Below are 20781 nucleotides of genomic sequence, written 5' to 3' on the forward strand. Positions count from 1 at the left end.
GACTACCTGCATCCAGTTCCCTCACCTCTCCCCTCCACCTCTGGTAACCACAAACATGATCTCTTTTTCTATGAGTTTGCTTGTTTTTGAAGTATAATTGACCTATGTTATTTTCTGTTACACAACATAATGATTCAATATTTCTATACATTTCAAAATGATCACCATAGTAAGTCTAATTACCGTCTGTCACCATACAAAGATATTACAGAATTATTGACTATATTCCCTACATTGTACATTTCATATCCTTAAAATTTATTTTGCAAGTGGAAGTTTGTACCGCTTAATCTCCTTTACCTATTTCTCTTCTTCCTCCCACCCGCTGCTCTCTGGCATCCACTTGTATATTCTCTGTATCTATGACTCTGTTTCTGTTTTGTTCATTTGTTTTGTTTTTCAGATTCTTCATATAAGTGAAATCATACAGTATTGGTCTTTCTATGTCTGACTTGTTTCACTTAGCATAATACTCTCTAGGCCCATCCATGTTGTCACAAATGGCAAGCTTTCATTCTTTTTGTAGATGAGTAATATTCCATTGTGTATATACCACATCTTCTTTATCCATGCATCTCTTGATGGGCACTTAGGTTGCTTCCATATCTTGGCTATAGTAAAATAATGCTGCAATGAACATGAGAGTGTATCTATCTTTTCAAGTTAGCGTTTTTTTGGGGTTTTTTTGATAAATACCCACAAGTGGTATTTCTGGATTATATGTTAATTCTATTTAAAATTTTTTGAGGACCTTTCATATTGTTGTGCATAGTGGCTACACCAATTTTCATTCCCACCAATAGTGCACAGTGTTCTCTTTTTTCCACATCCTCACCAACACTTGTTTATTTTTTGTCTTTATGGTAATAGCCATTCTAACATGTATGAAGTGGTATTTCCTTTTGGTTCTGACATGCTTTTCTGTGATTATTAGTGATATTGAGTATCTTTTAGTGTACCTGTTGACCATCTATCTGTCTTTGGAAAAATCTATTCAAATCCTCTGCCATTTTTAAGTCACATTGTGTCTTTTTGCTGTTGAGTTGTATGAGTTCTTAATATGTTTTTGATATTTACCTCTTATCAGGTATATGATTTGAAAATATTTCATTCAGTACTTTGTCTTTTCATTTTGTTGATGAATTCCATTGCTATGTAGCAGCTTTTTAGTTTGATGTAGTTCCATCTGTTTATTTTTTTTTTTTTGTTAAATCAAAGAATCATTCCAAGACGTATGTCAAGGAGCTTTTCTGCCTATATTTTTTCTAGGAATTTTATGGTTTCAAGTCTCATGTTTGAGTCATTAATCCACCTGAGTTAATTTTTGTATATTGTGTAAGATAGTGGTTGAGTTTCATTCTTTTGCATGTGGCTGTCTGGCTTTATTGAGGAGACTGTACTTTCCACATTGCATTTTTAAAGTACCATTTACAATAGACCCAACCATTTAATTCACAAAATATGTTATGTTGAAAATTAGGAAACAGTGACTAAAGAACTCATAGAAATCTGAAGAAATTGATAGATATAACATGTTCATGGGTTGGAAGAGTCAATATTGTTAAGATGTTGACTCTTCTGAAATTGATCTAGGGATTTAAAACAATTTCAGTTAAATTCCAGAAGGACTTTTTGGTAGTACAAATTGACAATATGATTGTAAAATACATACAGGGAGCAAAAAAATTTAAGGTGTTTACTATAGTTAAAAATAATTAGAAAATTGTGGTATTAGAGAAATGAGAGAAGTATAGATCAAGACAGAGAGTACAGATTATCAGATAGAGTCCAAAATAGATTCATGTCCATTGATCATTGACAAAGGTGCAAAGACAGCTTGGTGGAAAGTAGTCTTTTCAACCAATGATGCTGGAAAAATTGGATTTCCATGTGAACAGAAAACCTTCAATGCATACCTGACAGTCTCAAAAACAATTCACTCTTAATGAATCATACACCAGAATATTTGTATGCATATTGAGAACGTTTCCTATAACATCCTGTTTTGTGGAGTCAGAAAAGTCCTAGGGCAGGGACTGAAGACCATGTGGAGTAGAACTGAGGTGAGGTGCCGTCAAGTTGCATGTACTAAAACTAGTTAAAGTCAGTGCAGAGCTGGCTATGGCTTTATGACTAGAGTAAAAGATGAGGCTGAGAGAACTGAAAAGGGGCACAAGAAGTGTCTCCTCATATGGTTCTCAAGGGGGCAGTGCTTCTACCAGGGGATGTCACAATGGTTTCATTGAATTGGAAGTGGAGCCTACCACCTGGACATTTTGTGGGTTCCGATGTGAACCCCTATACAAAGGGTAGCATTACCATTGAGCCTGGGGTGGTGCTATAGATTAGCAAGGAAAAACTGGTTTGCTCCATAGCTGGAGTAGAGAGTACCATGTCTGAAATTCTGAGGAATTCTTTGAGTACCACTTAGTTTTTCATGTCTAAAAACAAGTGTTAACAAAACTATAACAACTCGGTAAAGCAAGACCAAAGAGAATGCTGATTACCTAGGAAGGAAGGTTTGCATTATGCGACCATGTAAGAATCCCATACAGCTGAGATGATGGCCAAGGAGAACATGAAACGAATAGTGAAAGAAGATGTTGTAAAAGTTAACTATGGCCTTGGTCTACTATAGCATATGGAAGAGCTGGAAAGCAGGAAGTATTCTGACACATATGGAAAGTACTAAAGATGACGGTGATGGCAGGTGCTACTAATGTTTTCCCACGGAAGTAAGAAGGTAGAAACACCTCAGTGGGATTCATACTAGGTTTCGTTTTCTATCTTGACTTGAGGAAGAACTGAACATGATCAGAGAGACTTTATCTTTTCTCTTATTCCAGTACTTTCAGTATATCTGCATGTGGCGGTGTCATAGGTATCTACCCCTTGTTAGCTGCAGGCGGTATTTCTCTCCTTGGGTATGTTTATGAGAAGTTGGGTTGTACTGAGAGATTCTGCCACCTTGAGAATTTTTCCAAAATTATGTGTCTTTATTGGCACTTTGCTCAAAGCACTGATGGCTTCTTTTTGTCCACAGAATAAAGCCTGCTATACTCCTCAGATATTTTAGTATATTCATAGTCTGGTCCCTGCTTCTTTTTATGGCTTCTTAAGCCATCCTCCTTTACCTCCCAAAGCGTAGGTTCCAACCACACAGGTCTACTGTTCACTGCCTACACAGACAGTGATTAAGTTTTGATACATGAGCTTTTCTCCATCCTCACCTCTCCTCAAAGTAGTCAGGTATGATCAGTGACTAAAATCAGTCACTGCTCTGGGACCCTGAGAGCATTTGTCCCAGAGAGGCCTTGGGTAATGCTTTGTCTTTAATGAGTTCCTCCAGGATCTAGACTCCTTTGTGATTTAGGGCCCTTTGGCCCAGGGATGTGCAAAATTGTAGATATGAGAAGGGATTTTGCAGACGCAGGTGATGACTACAGAGGCTGTTTATTCACATGTGTTAGTGAATAAAGGGGAGCAGGATCTCAGGTCAGCGTCCTGGAGTCTCCCTCAGACACACTGGGTAAGTTGCCCAGAGGGTCAACGAGCTGGTCTTTTAGGATCCTTCCCACCTGAGGGTCTTGGTTTCCCAGGTTGTACGATGTTCTGCAGAAGTTTTTCAGGTTTGATAAACTTCCTCTTCTCCATGTCTCTGCCTCCCACAATTTCTCCACATTTGAGAAATATTTTTATTAATGTTCACCAGTTACAATCCTTTTATTAGTGATAGCACTTATCAATATTACTTACTATATAAGATATTTCACAATGTGCATAATTTCAACAAAATAACAGCTCTTGAGATAGGCATTAATGCAACAGTTTTCTGAACACTTGTTTTATTTTAGAATTATCTTGGAGCTTTAAAACCTTTGTACAGACTTCCTCTTAAAGATTGTGATAAAATGTACCTGACAGGTCCAGTAATCTTTACTTTTAAAAGCATCATGTGTCCTTGCCACTCACTGGGTAGTCCATGGACTATACCATGGGCATTACCTGGGTGCTAAGTTTACAATGTAGAGGAGGGCCTGCTGAGTCAGAAATAGTGTTAAACCAGAACTTCAAGGTGATTTGCATAGGACATTACATTTTAGAAGCACTGCCCTAGGTGATTCTTAAGTGCAGTCCAGACTGAGAACTCCTGACTTAACAGATGAAGATGGTGAGAACCTCATTGCATCATCAGTGGCAGCATCCTTAAGTGCTGTCTCTGGTCTGTGATCTCACTCATACTCTTGACACAAGAGTCACCTTTTTTTTTTTTTTTTTTTTTTTTTACCAGGGAAATGAAATTCTGTGCAATCAGATGTATGATGTTTTCCCTAGATATTTCTCCCCAGTGATACCAGTACCTAAGTCCGTGTGTAAAACCTGTTGGTGTGGATCAATCTGTACCAAGGGGTGAAAATCCCAGCAGTTGGATTCAGTTATGTCTTTAATGCAGGAGATTCCCACTTCTCTTAATGCTCTCGTGTGCTTTGTCAGCTTTGAGATACACTGAGGAGTATTAAGGACTCTCCAGAGAAGCAGATCCAATAGGGGATTGTATCTATATCGAGAACTCTATCTATCTACATACTTGCATGTATCTCTATTATTTCTGTCATCTGTATTAGTGAAATTGTAGTGTGTTTTAGATACCATAACATATTCTATGGGGACAAAATTGTACCCATAAATTTGTAAAAAAAAAAAAGTCAACGTCAGTGGTAAGTGGTTGAGGCTAGTGAGTTCTTGTTCTGGGAGTATTTAGTAGAAGTAGTGATTCTAACTTGAAAAGAGTTTTGTTGCTTTTAAAGTTGGAGGCATGCATGTCTCAGCCTGAAGCACAACCAATATTTATGAAACAGCACCTACATCCAGGCACTGTGCCAGGTGCTGGTTCTGCTGCAGTTGTGAAGGCAGACATGGCCTCTCCTACATGGATATTATAATCTGGTAGGGAAGACAGCTATAAAGAAATAATCTCATTGGCATGGAGTGCTGTGGGGACAAGTACAGGATGCTTGGAAACATAGCAGTGGGTTCTCATCAGGTCTGGGGAGACAGGGAAGGTTTGCTAGGTAGGCGACATGTAATATATGTGAAGGGTAAACAGAGGCAAGCCACTTGAAAAGGGAGCAGAGGAAGAAAATGCTAGCTGGGAGGGATAGTGCAGGTACAAAATGCCAGAGCAGGATTGTTGCATTTAAGTCCAGCTCTGCTGGAGAGTGGAATGTGAGTGTAGTTGTGGGGCCAGGTGAAGCTATAGAGCTAGGCAAAGGTCAGGTCATGAATCACCTTTTGAAAGGAATCTGCCTTTAAGGAATTTGCCACTATGTTAAGATCGATGAGAATCCATGAAGACTTTATGGAGAATGGTCATCAGTTCTTCATCTCAGAATGCCTAGTGTGATGAGGAACATTGACATAGAAGGTATTCAAGCATGGAAGCAGGGACGTGAATTAAGTTGTCCCAATTGTGCAGACAAGATACGATGTCAGCCTTATCTAAGGCAGTGACAATGTAGATGAAGAGTGGATGAATGGGAAAGACAATTATTATAGATCTTGTTGACAGATTGGATGTTAATGAGAGAAAGGAGGGAATGAAAGAAAACTCTCAGGTTTTTGACTGCAGCACCTGGAGCTCTTTTTTTCTGACATATGGGAGACTAGAGGAGGAGGGAATTGACAGAAGGGCAGGGGAGATCAAGAATTTCTTTTGAGACCTGTTTAGCTGAAAATGTATGTGATACTTTGAAAGAAATATAATCATTAAACAATTGAGTATACTCTTTTATAGGTTAGAGAAACATCTGCACTGAGATTTAAATGGGAATCAAAGCCATTGGAGTAGATGAGTTTTTCTTGGTGGTGTATGTAGAATTATAGGAGATCAGTGTTTAGGAAAAAGCCTTGAACATCAACTTGAAGATATTGACAAAACAAGCTAATTGCAGTTATTCGTGATGTCTGTCCAGGTATGAGGAAAACCAATATAATACGTGTCTCAGAAGCTAAGGGACAAGAATGTTTTAGAATAGTTGGAATATTGTTCCATGTTAAAAGAGAATTAAAAGTAAATCATTTCCCATCATAGAGATTCTGATGATAGAGATTTGGAGTACTATAGCGATTAACATTACTGTGATGAGAGTGAGATCAAGTATTTTTGCAAAGCATCTAACAGACTATGTATCATTGAAATACGTTCATTTTTAAATTCAAGTTTTCATGGACACTATTATTTCTTCCTAAAGATACTGGAGTTAGAGCATGACAGGAAAGAATCAAACTGTTGTCTCAGAGTTCCTCCTCCTGGGCCTGCCCATCGAGTCAGAGCAGCAAAACCTGCTCTATGCCCTGTTCCTGACCATGTATGTTACCACTGTCCTGGGGAACCTTCTCATCATCCTCCTTATTTGCCTGGACTCCCATCTCCACACATCCATGTATTTGTTTCTCGGCAATTTGTCTTTCTCTGACCTCTGCTTCTCCTCTGTCACAATGCCCAAATTGCTGCAGAACATGCAGAGCGAATTCCCATCCATCCCCTATGCTGGCTGCTTGACCCAAATGTACTTCTTCCTGTTTTTTGCAGACCTGGCAGACTTCCTCCTTGTGTCCATGGCCTATGACCGCTATGTGGCCATCTGCTTCCCCCTGCACTACACCACCATCATGAGCCCCAAGCTCTGTCTGTCCCTGGTGGTGCTGCCCTGGGTGCTGACCACGTTCCATGCCATGTTACACACCCTGCTCATGGCCAGATTATCTTTTTGTGTGGACAACGTGATCCCCCACTTTTTCTGTGATATGTCTGCTCTTCTGAAGCTGTCCTGCTCTGACACTCGAGTTAATGAGTTGGTGATATTTGTTATTGGTGGACTCATCATCATCATCCCGTTCTTACTCATCATCATGTCCTATGCACAAATTATCTCCTCCATCCTCAAGGTTCCTTCTGCCAGGGCCATCTGCAAAGTTTTCTCCACCTGTGGCTCCCACCTCTCTGTGGTGTCCCTGTTTTATGGGACAATCATTGGTCTCTACTTATGCCCATCAGCTAGTAATTCTACTGTTAAGGAGACTGTCATGTCTATGATGTACACTGTGGTGACCCCCATGCTGAACCCCTTCATCTACAGCCTGAGGAACAGAGACATGAAGGGAGCCCTGGGAAGAGTCTTTTGCAAAAAGAAAATTCACTTCTCTTCTGCCGTGGTAAAGCTTGGGATTTCTACAAAATTTTATCTAGTAGATATATTAATATTGGAATATGAGTCCAGATTGTCTCCTCACCATGGAAACTTTTGTTAAAATGACACAGTACATAATTGTTCAATATGTAAAATGTAGTTGCATAGTTGAACTAGGGAAGGGGGTCTTGGTGACTTTCTAGCTAGGCCTTCCTCTTTGTTTTCCCTAGGGGACCCTGGAAAAGTGTATTTTAAAATTTATTACTTTAAATTATCTTCATGCCTTGCATGCTTAAACTAATTTAATACAGGAGATTTTTTTTTAAGCCAGAACTCTGCTTTGATTGTGGTATTATTTTAAAATAATTCTCTATACTCTTAGGTCAATGCTAAACAAGAGCCAATCTTCTCATCCTCCCAACCTCACTCTAAATGTCTCCTACTCTCTTCTTGCACAAGTTTCACATCATTTTGTATCTTAACTTTTTTTCCCTCTGATTCATTTTTATGTCTATATATGTTTGCTGATGTGGCCTGACCTGAAATGGATTTTTCTAACCCCTTTTCTACAAAAGTGTATTTTGGTTTTAGCTGGGAATAAGTAATACCCAGGAGCCCTAGAATTTGTTTCTTTCCCTAGGAAAGGGAAAAAAAGCTAGAATCTTGCAAACAGGTTCAGATGTCTCTCTTCTGTCTGGTATTTTGGACTTTATAAAGAACTCTATACCTATGTTTTTATTCTACTTTCATGACAATTCTAAGAAAGTAGAAAAGATTGATCACTATTTTACTGGCTGAAAAATACGACATTCAGTTACTTGCTAAGTCATATAGTGTATCAGCTGTTGATTCTGTATAATATCCTGGACTATGTGATTCTGTGGTGTCTTCTTTTTCTTCCACTTCAGAAAGAAGGGGAGCAGCTGTTCAAAAAAGAAAGAAAGGAAAACTCTTAGCTCCATTTATGGCATGGACTAGATTTCCAACATTGATTCATTTGTGGCATCCAAACTCACCACTTTAATTCTCTCATATATTCTGGTGACCTCCACATTTCTATCTGAAGTCCAGATCTTTCTCCAGAGCTCTCAGCTGTTATTCTCATCTTCTCAGTGGACATCTCCACTTGAGGTTCTATGAGCAGTTCGATCTCAATGTGCATAACATTGAACTCTTTACCTTTCTGCCATGTCTGTGCTTGTCCTTTATTCTATATCTTGTGAAAAGATGTTCAACTTCAGTGCTAACCAGGAAAAAGCAAGCTGAAAAAAACAAGTGATAATTGAATTACTGCAGAAATGACAAATGTATAAATGATTGACTTCCTATAATAATAGCAAGGATGTGGGAATAGGAGCACGCATGTACATTTCAATTTTCTTGAAGTATAGTTTACATACAAGAAAATGTGCCCATTTAAAATGCACAGTTCAGTGAATTTTGACACTTATAAGCATCCATACAATCTTCACCCAAATCCAATTCTGGAATAATTTCACCACCTCACAATCTGCTGTGACCCCTTGCAATCAAGCTCGCGTCCTCTACCACTGGTCTGATTTCTATCTGATTTTTATCACTATAGGTGAGATTTGCCTGATTTAGAACTTTATTAAATAGAATCATTTAGTATGTACTCTTTTGCATCTGGTGTCTTTAGCACTGCTCAATGTTTTGTAGATTAAGCTATATAATTCTGTGTATATGTAGTTTGTTTTTTTTATTACTGATTAGTTTTCCATTGTATAAATATAGCACAATTTGTTCACTCATTCACCTTTTGATAGACATTTGAATTGTACCCAGTTTTTGAAGATTATGACTTGTTGAAAAATACTCTTTTCCTCCACTGAATTACCTGGGTACCTGTGTATAAAGTCAGTTGACCATGTATAGATGGATTTAGTTCTGTCCCATCGATCTATATATATCTCTTACTTACCTATCCCTGTCAGACGTTCACATCATTCTCTCTCTGCCACATCATTTTCCCCTATTGTATTCTCATATCTACCGTGTCTTATCTAACCTGCCCTGATCCCAAAGGGATCTTTTTATGCTCTTTATTTATAGCAATGCATTTTGGTTTCTTTAATGTCATTCACTTGAAATTCATTTTTTCTATTAAAAGATAATGCATGTTGTGTGCATTTATTATCACAATGTATTTTTCTTACTTTAGTAATGTTAAACAGAATTCTCCCCACTGTTCTTTTAATATTATGGCTTTAAAATTTTTGAGCTCTTTACTTTCATTAATTCCTTGATTAGTTGGATTATATCTTCAAGTCATTTTAAAAATAAAAATGGTACCTGAATGCTGTATTTCTTGAATTTTCACATATTTCAGATTTTCCTTATATCTGAAGGACAACTTAGAATTTTGTGGACTTCTGTTTCCCAATTTTCCAAAATAAATGTGGAAAATTCTGAATAAGGCTGACTACTCCCTCTTCCCTCTGCCCCTTATATGGGCTGTCTTCTCCTCACCTGAAGCTCATAGGATTATTTCTACAAACTTTAAATTTCATAACTTCATCAGATTTTGTTTTTGTATTAGCTGACCTTTGTTACAGTTTTTTTTCATAACACAGAAAACCCCTTTTGATTTGTAGATCTGCCTCTTTCTTCTTTCAAGAGAGTTTTTTTTTCACTGTTACATCTTAGATTATTACTGTTGTTCCTTTTCCCCCCCGTTCTCTACTTTAATAAGACCAATAATTTTTGTAGCGGATTTGAAACTTATGCAACACAATCAATATAGATAAAAAATTATAACTTCATTTTCTACAAATTAAGAAGAGAAACAGAATTTGCAATATTATGATTCTATAAATATTATCACTGCAGAAGCAAGATATATGATTGAACTCAGATTTTTAGAAAATGAAACCCAATGTCAATAAACTTCTGACATTCTAATAGACTCACAGACACAGAATACAGACTTGTAGTTGCCAAGGGGGTAGGGGGTGGGAAGAGATAGACTGGGATTTCAAAATTGTAGAATAGATAAACAAGATTATACTGTATAGCACAGGGGAATATATACAAGATCTTATGGTAGCTCACAGAGAAAGGAATGTGACCATGAATATATATATGTTCATGTATAATTGAAAAATTGTGCTCTACACTGGAATTTGACACAACATTGTAAAATGATTATAAATCAATAAAAAAAGTTAAAAAATAAAAATAAATAAATAAACTTCTGTCATTCAAAGTAAAAGTTACAAGCTTAGTTTCAAATCAGACTGTCTTTATTATACTCCATCAAATCTATCCACATTTCACTTGTTCATATCTATTTCACATACAAATCTCTCCCTCCCTCCCTGCCCCACTTTCTTAATTATTCTCTCTCTAATTCTTTCTTTTCCTTCTTTCCTTTCTCCTCTCCTTTTTGAGAGCATTTGAGATAACTTTCATATATCAAGACATTTAACCACTATATTCAGCATTCCAGAGCCCCTAGAAACAAGAACAGTCTCATACATAACTGCAGTAGCACTGTCACATCTAAGAAACTTAACATTAATACACATATATAATATGCAATCTGTATACAAACTTCCCCAATGATAAAGACCGGTTCTTTTTTTTTTCTTTTAAGTTTTCAACTTTCATTCAGAATTTGGTATCACAGACATAACGTACGTAGTCATGAAGGTAGCTCTCCCCTAAAGGCTTATTCTTCGGCTTTGTATTGTGTTTATTTTTTAGGATGGGAAGGATTTGAATATATTTATCTCATCACACTCAATAATGTCACAGGCTGAAAGTCTCATTCTTTATTAGAAATTTGTTAACATATAATTCATACACCATACAATCCACCCACTTAAAGTACAACTTTATTATATATTAAGAGCTGTGAAACCATCACCACAATTTTAGGACATTTTCATTACCTCCAAAGAAATCCCATGGCCGTTAACAATCACTATGCATTTTCCCCTAGCTATCGCCAATCTACTTTACGTCTCTATGGATTTACCTATTTTCATATTTCATATAAATAGAATCATACCATATGTGGTTTTTGTGACTGGCTTCTTTCAATTGTTTTTAAGGTTCATCCATATTATAGTATGTATTAGTATTTCATTTATTTTTATTGCTGAATAATATTCCATTGTATGGATAAACCACATTTCATTTATTCAGCTCTCAGTTGATGGTTGTTTCCACTTTAGGGCTACTGTGAATAGTGCAGCTATGAACATTCATATACAAGTATTTGATACCTCAGCTTTTTTAGGTACATATCTAGGAGTGGCATTGCTGTGTAACATGGTAATTCTCTATATAACTTTTTGAGGAATCACCAAACTATATCACTCATCTTTCCCCCTTCCCAATGACCCCCATCCTCTGCCTTCCTCCAAACCTATATCTCAGTCACAATGAACTTCGTTTACTTTGTAAAAAGCTCCAGGCTCTCTCACCTCTGGGCATTTCCATTTACCATTTCCTCTCTCTGGATACTTTCATGCCCTTTTCCTGAAAAACTCCTCAGATACCACTTAACTTTCATTAACAAAATGTCCTCTCTGCCCCCCTGGATAAGGTTAGGTGTCCTTGATAGGTACTCCCACCACATCCTATATTTCCCCTATGATAACATTTGTAACACTTGATAGTAGCTTGTTTTGTTGTAATGTCTGCCAGCTAGACTATAAGCTCCCAGAAGTCAGGGACCACGTCTTCCTTGGCCACTCTATGTCCCATTGCACATGGTACAATGTCTTATACATGGCAGTTACCCAGTAAATATTTCTTGAAGAAATGCATTAATGAATTAATGAGAAAGTATTTCCTGGGTGAGTCATTCAACACATTACTTGCTATCATGGAGCTTAAACTCCAGCTGAGGAGAGAAGTTCAGTGTATTAGGAAGCAGTCGTTGGACAACAGAAAACAGCCGTGATCGAATGCTGCGGTATTGGATTCTGATAGCTGCTGGAGACGACCAGGCACTGCAGAAGATAGGGAAGGGAAGTGTTAGCATGGGCTCTGATGGTCAAGGGAGAAGCTCAGACTTGGGGTGAACCCAGGATTCCATCTCTGGACATGCCTTATTTAGAAACGTGGCTCAGAACTGTGGCTCAGTAAGGCGGGTGCAAGTACTGGGTTTGTTACTAATGAGTTTCTTTGGGGCCCAGGGATCCCAGGGGCCAGGGCATTGTAGAAGAAATGAGTCAGAAGACAACGGCGGAGACTCTAGCTGGCATGCACTATGTGGAAGTAGCACACAGGAAGCAGGCTCTGGAGCCACACTCAGATAAGCTGGGTAAGCTGGGAGGGCAGAAGAGGTAGTTGTTGTAAAATCCCCTTTAACAGATATTAGGATTCCATAATTCTATAGTGCAACTCCTGCAGATGATTTAGAAGCCATCATCCTCATTGTTTTCCACTCTCAGCAGTGATTCCTCCCTTTAACAGTAATTGGGAATCACCAGAGCTGTTAATAAGAACTAGTAAATGGTGTATTTGTGGAGTACTTTATATTTTGCAAACACCCATCATTCCAAACCCAAATCTGTGAGGTGTGTAAGATTCACTGGTGGTGGCGTGTAAGGTTGGAGAAGTTCAGCAATTTGCCAAGATCACAGCCCAGTAAATAATGGAGTCTGACTCCTCTGGGCTCCTGAATATTTTGCTTGGGGGTGAGGTAAACAGAGTGTAAGAGCTCATCCTGGGGGCCCCATTCCATGAAGCCAGTTTTATTCACCCTCTATTGAGCTGTCCTAATAGTAATATCTTTAACAAGGAATGGACTCCTAGTTTGAGAGGAAATCTTCACTATTTCAGTTCCAATCTGTCCCTCTGGGCCAGTAGCTTCTTCCATCTCACAGTGCTCCTTCATACCTTCTCTACTAGCACCAAGACACTGGGCTCATTGGAGAGGGAGGGGAATTGGGGTGGGGGTACTTGGGAAAATGCTGCATCCTCATCACAGAACTAAACAATGACAGTAGTGAGTCTTACTAATGCTGCACTTTGTCTCACCTTCCTTTGGCATAATAAATTAAATAATGTTGTATTGCTATTAAACTGATGAGAGAATTCTGACTAGGGGAGGTTAAATTCCTTGCCCAAGGCCATGAAGCTCGTAGGAGTGTAGTAAGATGACCCCAGATTCAGGGACCTAGCATTTAAATACTGCATATGCCACACTGGGGGTACTCCCAACCTCAGCTGCTCCTCCTGATGTTCCTAGAATGTCCCATTCCCTTCTAACTCTTACTTCCATGACTAATGTCCTCTAGGTCAATAAAGTCTTAAAAGGGAAAAGAGAAAAGATTTTCATGTGGACTGGGATAGTATTAATCTAGGTAACAAAGAAATCAAAGAGGAACTTTTCCAGTAGTTCCAGTGTCAAGAATTGGATCCAAAGCTTTGGGGTGGGGGTGGGGTTTAGTGCCTGTAGATGGTGAAAGAACTTCTACTGCCATCTAGTCTTCAGCAAGTCACACCTTTATGACTCTGCAGTTTGAGCAGCCCCTGTAGGTCTAAATGGCACCCCCGCTAGGCTGGCGTGGCGCATGGGCTTGGATCAGTTTTGGCTTGTCCATCTCCTTCTTCGTACCCACCGAGGTGGGTGGCTGAGGGGGTGTGATGAGCTGGGTGGGTGGACAAATAGATAGGCTTTTCTTCGGAATAGGAGTGCTGAGAGCAGACCAGAGAGAAGGTGGATGTGTGGTGGCAGAACGCCCACTTGGTTTTGAATTCTACTTACTCCCAGTAAAGCTAGTGGAGAGGTAGCTCAGGACAGCTACCCAGTGCTCAGGATCCTGGTGGCCCTTTGATTCTCTAGCTCCTCACTGCTCCCTAGCCTACCATCTTCTTCAACCTCCAATGGTGGATTCTTGTGGAGGAGGAAATGTTACAGGGAGAGTCAGATTGGGAGATTTCACTGCTGTGTTTGCATTGGTGACGAGACCCTTACCAGACTTTTGGCTAAGCAGATAAACTTGACTCTCAAGTGATCAAGACAGACACATTCCTTGCCCTCATGGAGGGTCCTCTCTAGAGGTTATATTATATAAAGCAGCTGCAGTGAGATTTGAGCTCATGACTCCTTATTTAGAAGACTGTAGCTCTAATTGCCTGACTGGGTGAAAAACAAAAGACAAATGCCAGTCCACTGGCTCTTGAGGGATCCAGAGAAACAACAGGAGAAGCCCAATACTGGTCTCTGGTTTCTTCAGTAAATATTGGTCATTTATGCTTTTTCCCCCTTTCTGAAATTAACCATTTCATGGAATCATCAGATTTATTGACAAATTACATATGGTATTTACAAAAAAGTTTTCCTCTCCTCTGAATTAGTACTTGTATCTTATCTTCCTGCTTTCCTAGTGGCACTGCCAGGTCCACCCTCTTCTTGGGACCCACTGACCATTCTCTCCCACCCTTCCTCTGCCCCCAAGCTTGAGGAAATCTCTTTTTCATTTGCTGGGGCAAAGATTCTCTTCACCTTCCAGTTCTGGCCAAGACATTTTTTCTTTACCAGCAAATTTTGTCCTCATTCCCGGGTTCTGGGTTTGGAAATAAAAACAGGGAGAACCCGTGGACTATTTCTTCTTTCCTGCCGCATCTTTATCCTGAGGCAATGAACATAGAGCTGACTACCCATCTGAAAGGGAAAAGTGAAAGTGAAAAGCAAGGAAAGAAAACCTTCAAAGATTAATGTCTCAAAAATTATTCTATCTATAATTTTTGAGATATTCACAAATTGAGAGAGTTCAAGGACCCTTTTATTTCCCGCTCCTTGAGTTGGTTGATTTGCCCCACATGTTTCATGGTTTCTGATGTTTTTGTGCACCAAAGGGAGATCTTTCACTTGCCCTCCTGCTCTATTACATGACCCGGAGGAAGTGGTTGTTATTTATATAGATAGATAGATAGATAGATAGATAGATAGATAGATAGATAGATAGATAGATATAGATATAGATATAGATATAGATATATAGATAGATATTTATAGATATTCTGAAGCTGACTGTAGACCTCTCTTTTAAATGATCACATGTGTGAATAAAAAACATTTCCCATTTCCTCCCCCAGAATGCATTACTCTCAGAGCTCATTCTATCTGTGCTCTCATCCATGAGACTTTCTTTCAATAAGACACGCTCACTTGCAATGTGTAACCAGTCCTGGAAGCACTCTTGGTTAAAAGTTATGCTCTGAAGTTAGACTGTTGGACTTAAGTCCTAGGTCTGTTGCTTAATAGGTGTGGGACTTTAGACAAGTTACTTAATTTTTATCTTAAAAAATGGAGATAGTAGTACCTATCTCATAGGGTTGCTGTGAAGAGTAAATGAGTCTATGCATCTTAAGCTTCTATCTCAGCAAGAGCAAGCTCTGGCAAATATTTTCATGGTCTTATTACCTACTGTCATCAGTCATCATCATCATTGTCATTGTCACCACCAGCACCATCTTAATAACCATCAGCATCATTCCTGAGTGGTAAGAATGGTGACTGGTTTTCTGGTTGATATAATATTTGTATCCCTAAGTGAGAGGCATACAGACTTAGATTACTTCCAGTCTACTTTCAGATCATGTTGATCTGACCCTACCCATGGTTCTGTTATTGAACAATGTTACAGAATTCTGGAATATGATTTAATTTGACTCACTACTTTATATGCTTTTGTGCTTTTCCTTTATGTAAATATTTCTTTATATACTTGGAATATTTAAAATAAAGTATTAAACTTAACTCTTATGACATATGAGTATTTAATTAAAAATATCTTTTTGGAAGTTCTGAAATATTTATATACATGTATGTGTGTATGTGTGTGTGTGTGTGTGTGTGTGTGTATATATATAGGCTCATACTTTCATACAAATTATTACTTTTAAAAAGGTAAAACAAAAACAACATGAAAATTGGAAACCAAACTGTCATCTCAGAGTTCCTCCTCCTGGGCCTGCCCATTGAACCAGATCAGCGAGACCTGTTCTATGCTCTGTTCCTGGCCATGTATCTTACCACCATCCTTGGGAACCTCCTCATCATTGTCCTCATTCGACTGGACTCTCACCTCCACACGCCCATGTATTTGTTTCTCAGCAATTTGTCTTTCTCTGACCTCTGCTTTTCCTCTGTCACAATGCCCAAATTGCTGCAGAACATGCAGAGTGAAGTCCCATCCATCCCGTATGCAGGATGCCTGACCCAAATGTACTTCTTCCTGCTTTTTGCAGACCTAGAGAGCTTCCTCCTTGTGGCCATGGCCTATGACCGCTATGTGGCCATCTGCTTCCCCCTGCACTACACCACCATCATGAGCCCCAAGCTCTGTCTGTCCCTGGTGGTGCTGTCCTGGGTGCTGACCATATTCATCTCTTTGTTGCACACCTTGCTGATGGCTCAACTGTCTTTCTGTGCTGATAATGTGATCCCCCACTTTTTCTGTGACATGTCAGCTCTGCTAAAGTTGGCCTGCTCTGACATTCAGATAAATGAAATGGTGATTTTTATCTTGGGTGGGCTTGTCATTATTGTTCCATTTCTGTTGATCTTTTTATCCTATGCTCGAATAGTGTCCTCCATCCTCAAGGTCCCTTCTGCCAGGGGTATCCGCAAGGCCTTCTCCACCTGTGGCTCCCACCTCTCTGTGGTGTCTCTCTTTTATGGGACAATCATTGGCCTCTACTTGTGCCCTTCAGCTAACAATTCTACTGTTAAGGAGACTCTCATGGCTGTGATGTACACTGTGGTGACCCCCATGCTGAACCCCTTTATTTACAGTCTGAGGAATCAAGACATAAAGGGAGCCCTGGGAAGAGCCTTTTCAAAGCAGACAATTCACTTTTCTCTGGGACAGTGACTTTAAAGATTAAAGTATGTTTTCAGATAGTAGGTGTAATACTGACAATAAGTAGCATTCTGAATAGTCTAGGAGCACTCAAGCTTGGCACTACTAATGCAGCCCCCACAGCACTTCGAAGGGGTGTTTTCCCAAATGTAATTAGATGAGGGTCCATTGTGCCTCTTGGGTTTACCACTGTGTCTTGGGTGTGATGTAGCACAAGGGCTGACATGTAGTGGACACTCGATGACTGTTAGTTCGATTTTGAATAAATACGACTGTAACCTTGGTGTTTACTGCAGTCAAAGAATGTATAATAGTTCCTAATTCTCTAGAAGATAAATCCGAATTCCTCAGCCACTTCAGTGCTTTGCTTTTGCCAAACATATCTGTTCCATGAAGAATATCTTCCAATTTATTATGTGGTTGCTATTGTAATAGTTTACTCTCCAGGATCATCATGTCTCCCCTTGCTAGCCCATTCAGTTCTTCATTTTATTTTCGGTTGTTGATTGAGTCACCCTTTAAATGACCACATTCTAAAATTATCTCTTTCCCTTTAATTGTACCAATCATTTATCGGTTAATGGCAAATTACTTCTTTTGATAATGTCTATATTTTGGATGAGAATTCCTCTTTTGAATTAAAATCATATGATATGGAATGGACCGTAGAATTCTGTTATGAATTTCTTAATTTATAGACAGTAAAATGGTGGCCCATCTAGAGCCGAAGGTAACACAAATAGTGATAGAAGGACTAGAATCTATTTATGATCCCTGGGTAGAGTTTTTCTGCTGGAATATTATGCTGAAATTACTTGATGCTTTTTTTGTTTACTTCTTTTCTTATCACATATATTGCAAGTGTCTTGAAGACAGGTGCCTTGTGCCTTCTAATCCCTGCAATGCCTCATTCAGTGCCTTGTATCTGTTAGACAAAGAATAAATATTTATTGATTTGATTTGAATGTATTTTGGTGTGTTTCTTGAAATGAATTTATGTCTTAAAAATCTCACCTTTTAAAAGAAGTCTTCCTAATAATGGCAGCTTTTATTTCATTTCTTCTTCAGAAAATTTTATTGATTATGAAAATAATGCATTCTCACCAGGAAATATCCAAACAGCAAAGAAATAAATAATAGAGTGGAATGTGTGGATCTCCCATTGTTCTGCACTTCCTTCCATGATGGCAGTTAAAAGTTGGGGAATGCTCTTCTAAATATTGTCAATGCACAGACTAACTTTATATACAACAAATCAATAGGACTAGCTGCCATTTTCTCACTGTTGTTACTTGAAATATATTCTGAATTCATAATTTCATATAAAGACATGTAACTATTTTAGAAGCATTATAGTGTTTTGTTGAACGGGTGCATTTACCATAATTTATTTAAGTAATTTATTCTTGATGGACATTTGGGTTGTTTTCAGTTTTTTATTATTTTGAGCAATGCTTCAGTTTTATTTCCTGGTTCATATGTGTTTTGTGTGTGTGTGTGTGTGTGTGTGGACTTATGCTGTGTTACTATGGACACATTCTTAGAAATGAGTGTACTCAATCAAAGGATGTGAATTTTTACAATTGGATAGAAACCACCTCCAAAGAGTTCTTCTAAGGTAGACGCCCTCCAGAATTAAATGAGAGCAGGTTATTTCTTTACAATGTTTCCCAAACTGGATATTTTGCTTTCAAAATATTTATCAACCTGATGTCCCAAACTATGAGATTTTTCTATTTTTAAATTGAATTTCTGTGTATGTCAGTGACGTCAAACACTTCTTTATACTGATGAGCTTTTGATGTGTTATTTGTGCATATTCTTTGCTTTGAGTCGAGTTTTTCCCTATGAATAGCATTGCTTTATCTGTCTTGTAGGTTGCATTTCCCTCAGTTATTCATCTTTTGACTTTGATATGGTGTATTTTCCCCTTGCTGAAGATTGCGAATTTCAAAGTAGACAAATCACTTGATCTTTATTTCGGATATACTTTTTTTCTTTGACATGCTTGGAGAGGGCTCTTCTATCCTGAAATTATGTTATCCCATTTTTATCCCTAGTTCCTATAAACTTGTAGTTTCTACATCTCTATCTTTGATCCACCTTCAGATCTATCTTGTTATATCCCAATAAAAACGTTGTTGGGAAATAAACTGAAGTTATGTTGAATTATTACATTGATTTATGAGGGAGAGTTGGCTATTTATAAAGTTGTTTTATAAACTCCAAAATTTAAAATTAGACTCTATTTCAAACATCCAGACAATACAGAAACGAATTTCACTTATTGCTCTGTATCCATCCCTGTGAATAAACACCTTGTCACGTTTGCTTCAGGTCTAATTTTTAATTTAACAAGAAATTAAGACACTGTAGGAATAAAAATTGCTAGTGCTTTGGAAAGCTAAAACAAAACGGGGGCAAGGGTAGAGCGTAGTTCTCTTGTAGTCATTATTGTTGAAACGCCAGTGAATCCAGACCTGCCCTCACACCTCTTGGGGTGCAGCTCTCCATCGGAACCCCCTTTTTAGGGCGTCCTTGACCTCTTTGTTGCGAAGGCTGTAGATGAAAGGGTTCAGGGTCGGTGTGACTACTGCATAGACCACGCTAGCCAGGCGGTCGTAGTGGGCAGAGTAGGCAGACGACGGCCGGAAATAGACCGAGAGGACCGAGCTGAAGAAAAGCGACACCACCACCAGGTGGGCCCCGCAGGTGGAGAAGGCGCGGCGCCGCCCCTCCGCAGACCGCACTCCCAGCACCGCGACGAGGATGCGCACGTAGGACAGGGACACCAGGAGCAGCGGGGTCAGCACCACGGCCAGGCCCTCGGAGAAGACGGCTGTCTCCACGGCAGACGTGTCCGAGGTCGCCAGGCTCAGCATCACCGTCATGTCACAGAAGAAGTGGCGCACGGGGGCGGATCGCGGGTAGGAGAGCTGGGACATGAGTAGCGTGTGCAGCAGCGAGTGCAGGTGGGCCACCGCCCAGGACGCCCCCACCAGCGCTGCAGACCGCCAGGGAGTCATGACCGCGCCGTAGTGCAGGGGGCGTCAGACGGCCACTGCGCGGTCGTAGGACATGGCGGCCAGCAGGTAGCTCTCGGTGATGCCCAAAGCCCCGAAGAAGTACATCTGGGCAAAGCATCCCTGGAAGGACACGGCCTGGCCCGGGTGGAGCAGGCCGGCCAGCAGTCTGGGGACAGTGACGGTGGTAAAGCAGAGGTCCACGAGGCTCAGGTGGCCCAAGAAGTAATACATGGGGGAGCGGAGAGCCCCGTCAGACCTTACCACCACCACCATGCTCAGGTTGCCCAGGGCATTGACCAAGGTAGACACCAAGGAAGATCAGGAACAACAGCAGGTGGATGTCTGTCCCGTCCATCAGGCCCAGGAGGAGGAACTCTGGGGCAGAGGTGCAGGTTGGCCAGGGCCATGGGGTGCCCGCACAAGTGGGGGTGCTGAGGGGAAAGAGGAGGCAGTGGGCCTAAATTCTGGCACCTCTAGGTAGACTTCTGCATGTTGAGGTTCCGTGTAATATTTTAAAACTGCTGCTTGCTAAAATGGCTTAAAAACCGGTTTTATGAAAAAACTGAATTTCAGAAGGGTGTTCTAGGGTAGTGAGCCTCAAGCTTTGGAGTAGATCAAACCTGATTTTGAGTCCTGGCTCTATCACTCAAGTGATGTGACCTCTCTGACCCTCAGTTTCTTCTTCTTTTTTAAGTGAGGAACATACTAGTTGCTACC

General features: G+C 39.7%; 3 protein-coding genes across 3 annotated transcripts; 2 read left to right on the forward strand and 1 right to left on the reverse strand.

Annotated features, from left to right (window-relative positions):
* Window positions 1-6260: 6260 nt before the first annotated feature.
* On the forward strand, window positions 6261-8146 carry LOC102506245 (olfactory receptor-like protein DTMT). The gene is made up of 2 exons (XM_006172438.2): window positions 6261-7215; window positions 8099-8146. The coding sequence occupies exons 1-2, from the start codon at window positions 6268-6270 to the stop codon at window positions 8144-8146; spliced, it is 996 nt and encodes a 331-aa protein (XP_006172500.2). The 5' UTR covers window positions 6261-6267.
* Window positions 8147-16099: 7953 nt separating this feature from the next.
* Window positions 16100-17050, forward strand: LOC102506496 (olfactory receptor-like protein DTMT). Its single transcript, XM_006172439.2, has one exon. The coding sequence runs from the start codon at window positions 16100-16102 to the stop codon at window positions 17048-17050; it is 951 nt and encodes a 316-aa protein (XP_006172501.2).
* Window positions 17051-20088: 3038 nt separating this feature from the next.
* On the reverse strand, window positions 20089-20337 carry LOC102505733 (olfactory receptor 1K1-like). Its single transcript, XM_032498038.1, has one exon. It carries the CDS (start codon window positions 20335-20337, stop codon window positions 20089-20091), a length of 249 nt encoding a protein of 82 aa, XP_032353929.1.
* Window positions 20338-20781: the final 444 nt, after the last annotated feature.

The sequence above is a fragment of the Camelus ferus genome, chromosome 16 (genome assembly GCF_009834535.1).
Source record: "Camelus ferus isolate YT-003-E chromosome 16, BCGSAC_Cfer_1.0, whole genome shotgun sequence".
Classification (NCBI taxonomy): Eukaryota; Metazoa; Chordata; class Mammalia; order Artiodactyla; family Camelidae; genus Camelus; species Camelus ferus.

Excerpts from the sequence above, each read along its gene's own strand:
- LOC102505733 (XM_032498038.1), bottom strand. The coding sequence starts at position 20,337 with ATGGTGGTGGTGGTAAGGTCTGACGGGGCTCTCCGCTCCCCCATGTAT.
- LOC102506245 (XM_006172438.2), top strand. The coding sequence starts at position 6,268 with ATGACAGGAAAGAATCAAACTGTTGTCTCAGAGTTCCTCCTCCTGGGC. Across the intron at positions 7,216-8,098 it reads TTCACTTCTCTTCTGCCGTG|AAAGAAGGGGAGCAGCTGTT; the intron begins GTAAAGCTTGGG and ends CTTCCACTTCAG.
- LOC102506496 (XM_006172439.2), top strand. The coding sequence starts at position 16,100 with ATGAAAATTGGAAACCAAACTGTCATCTCAGAGTTCCTCCTCCTGGGC.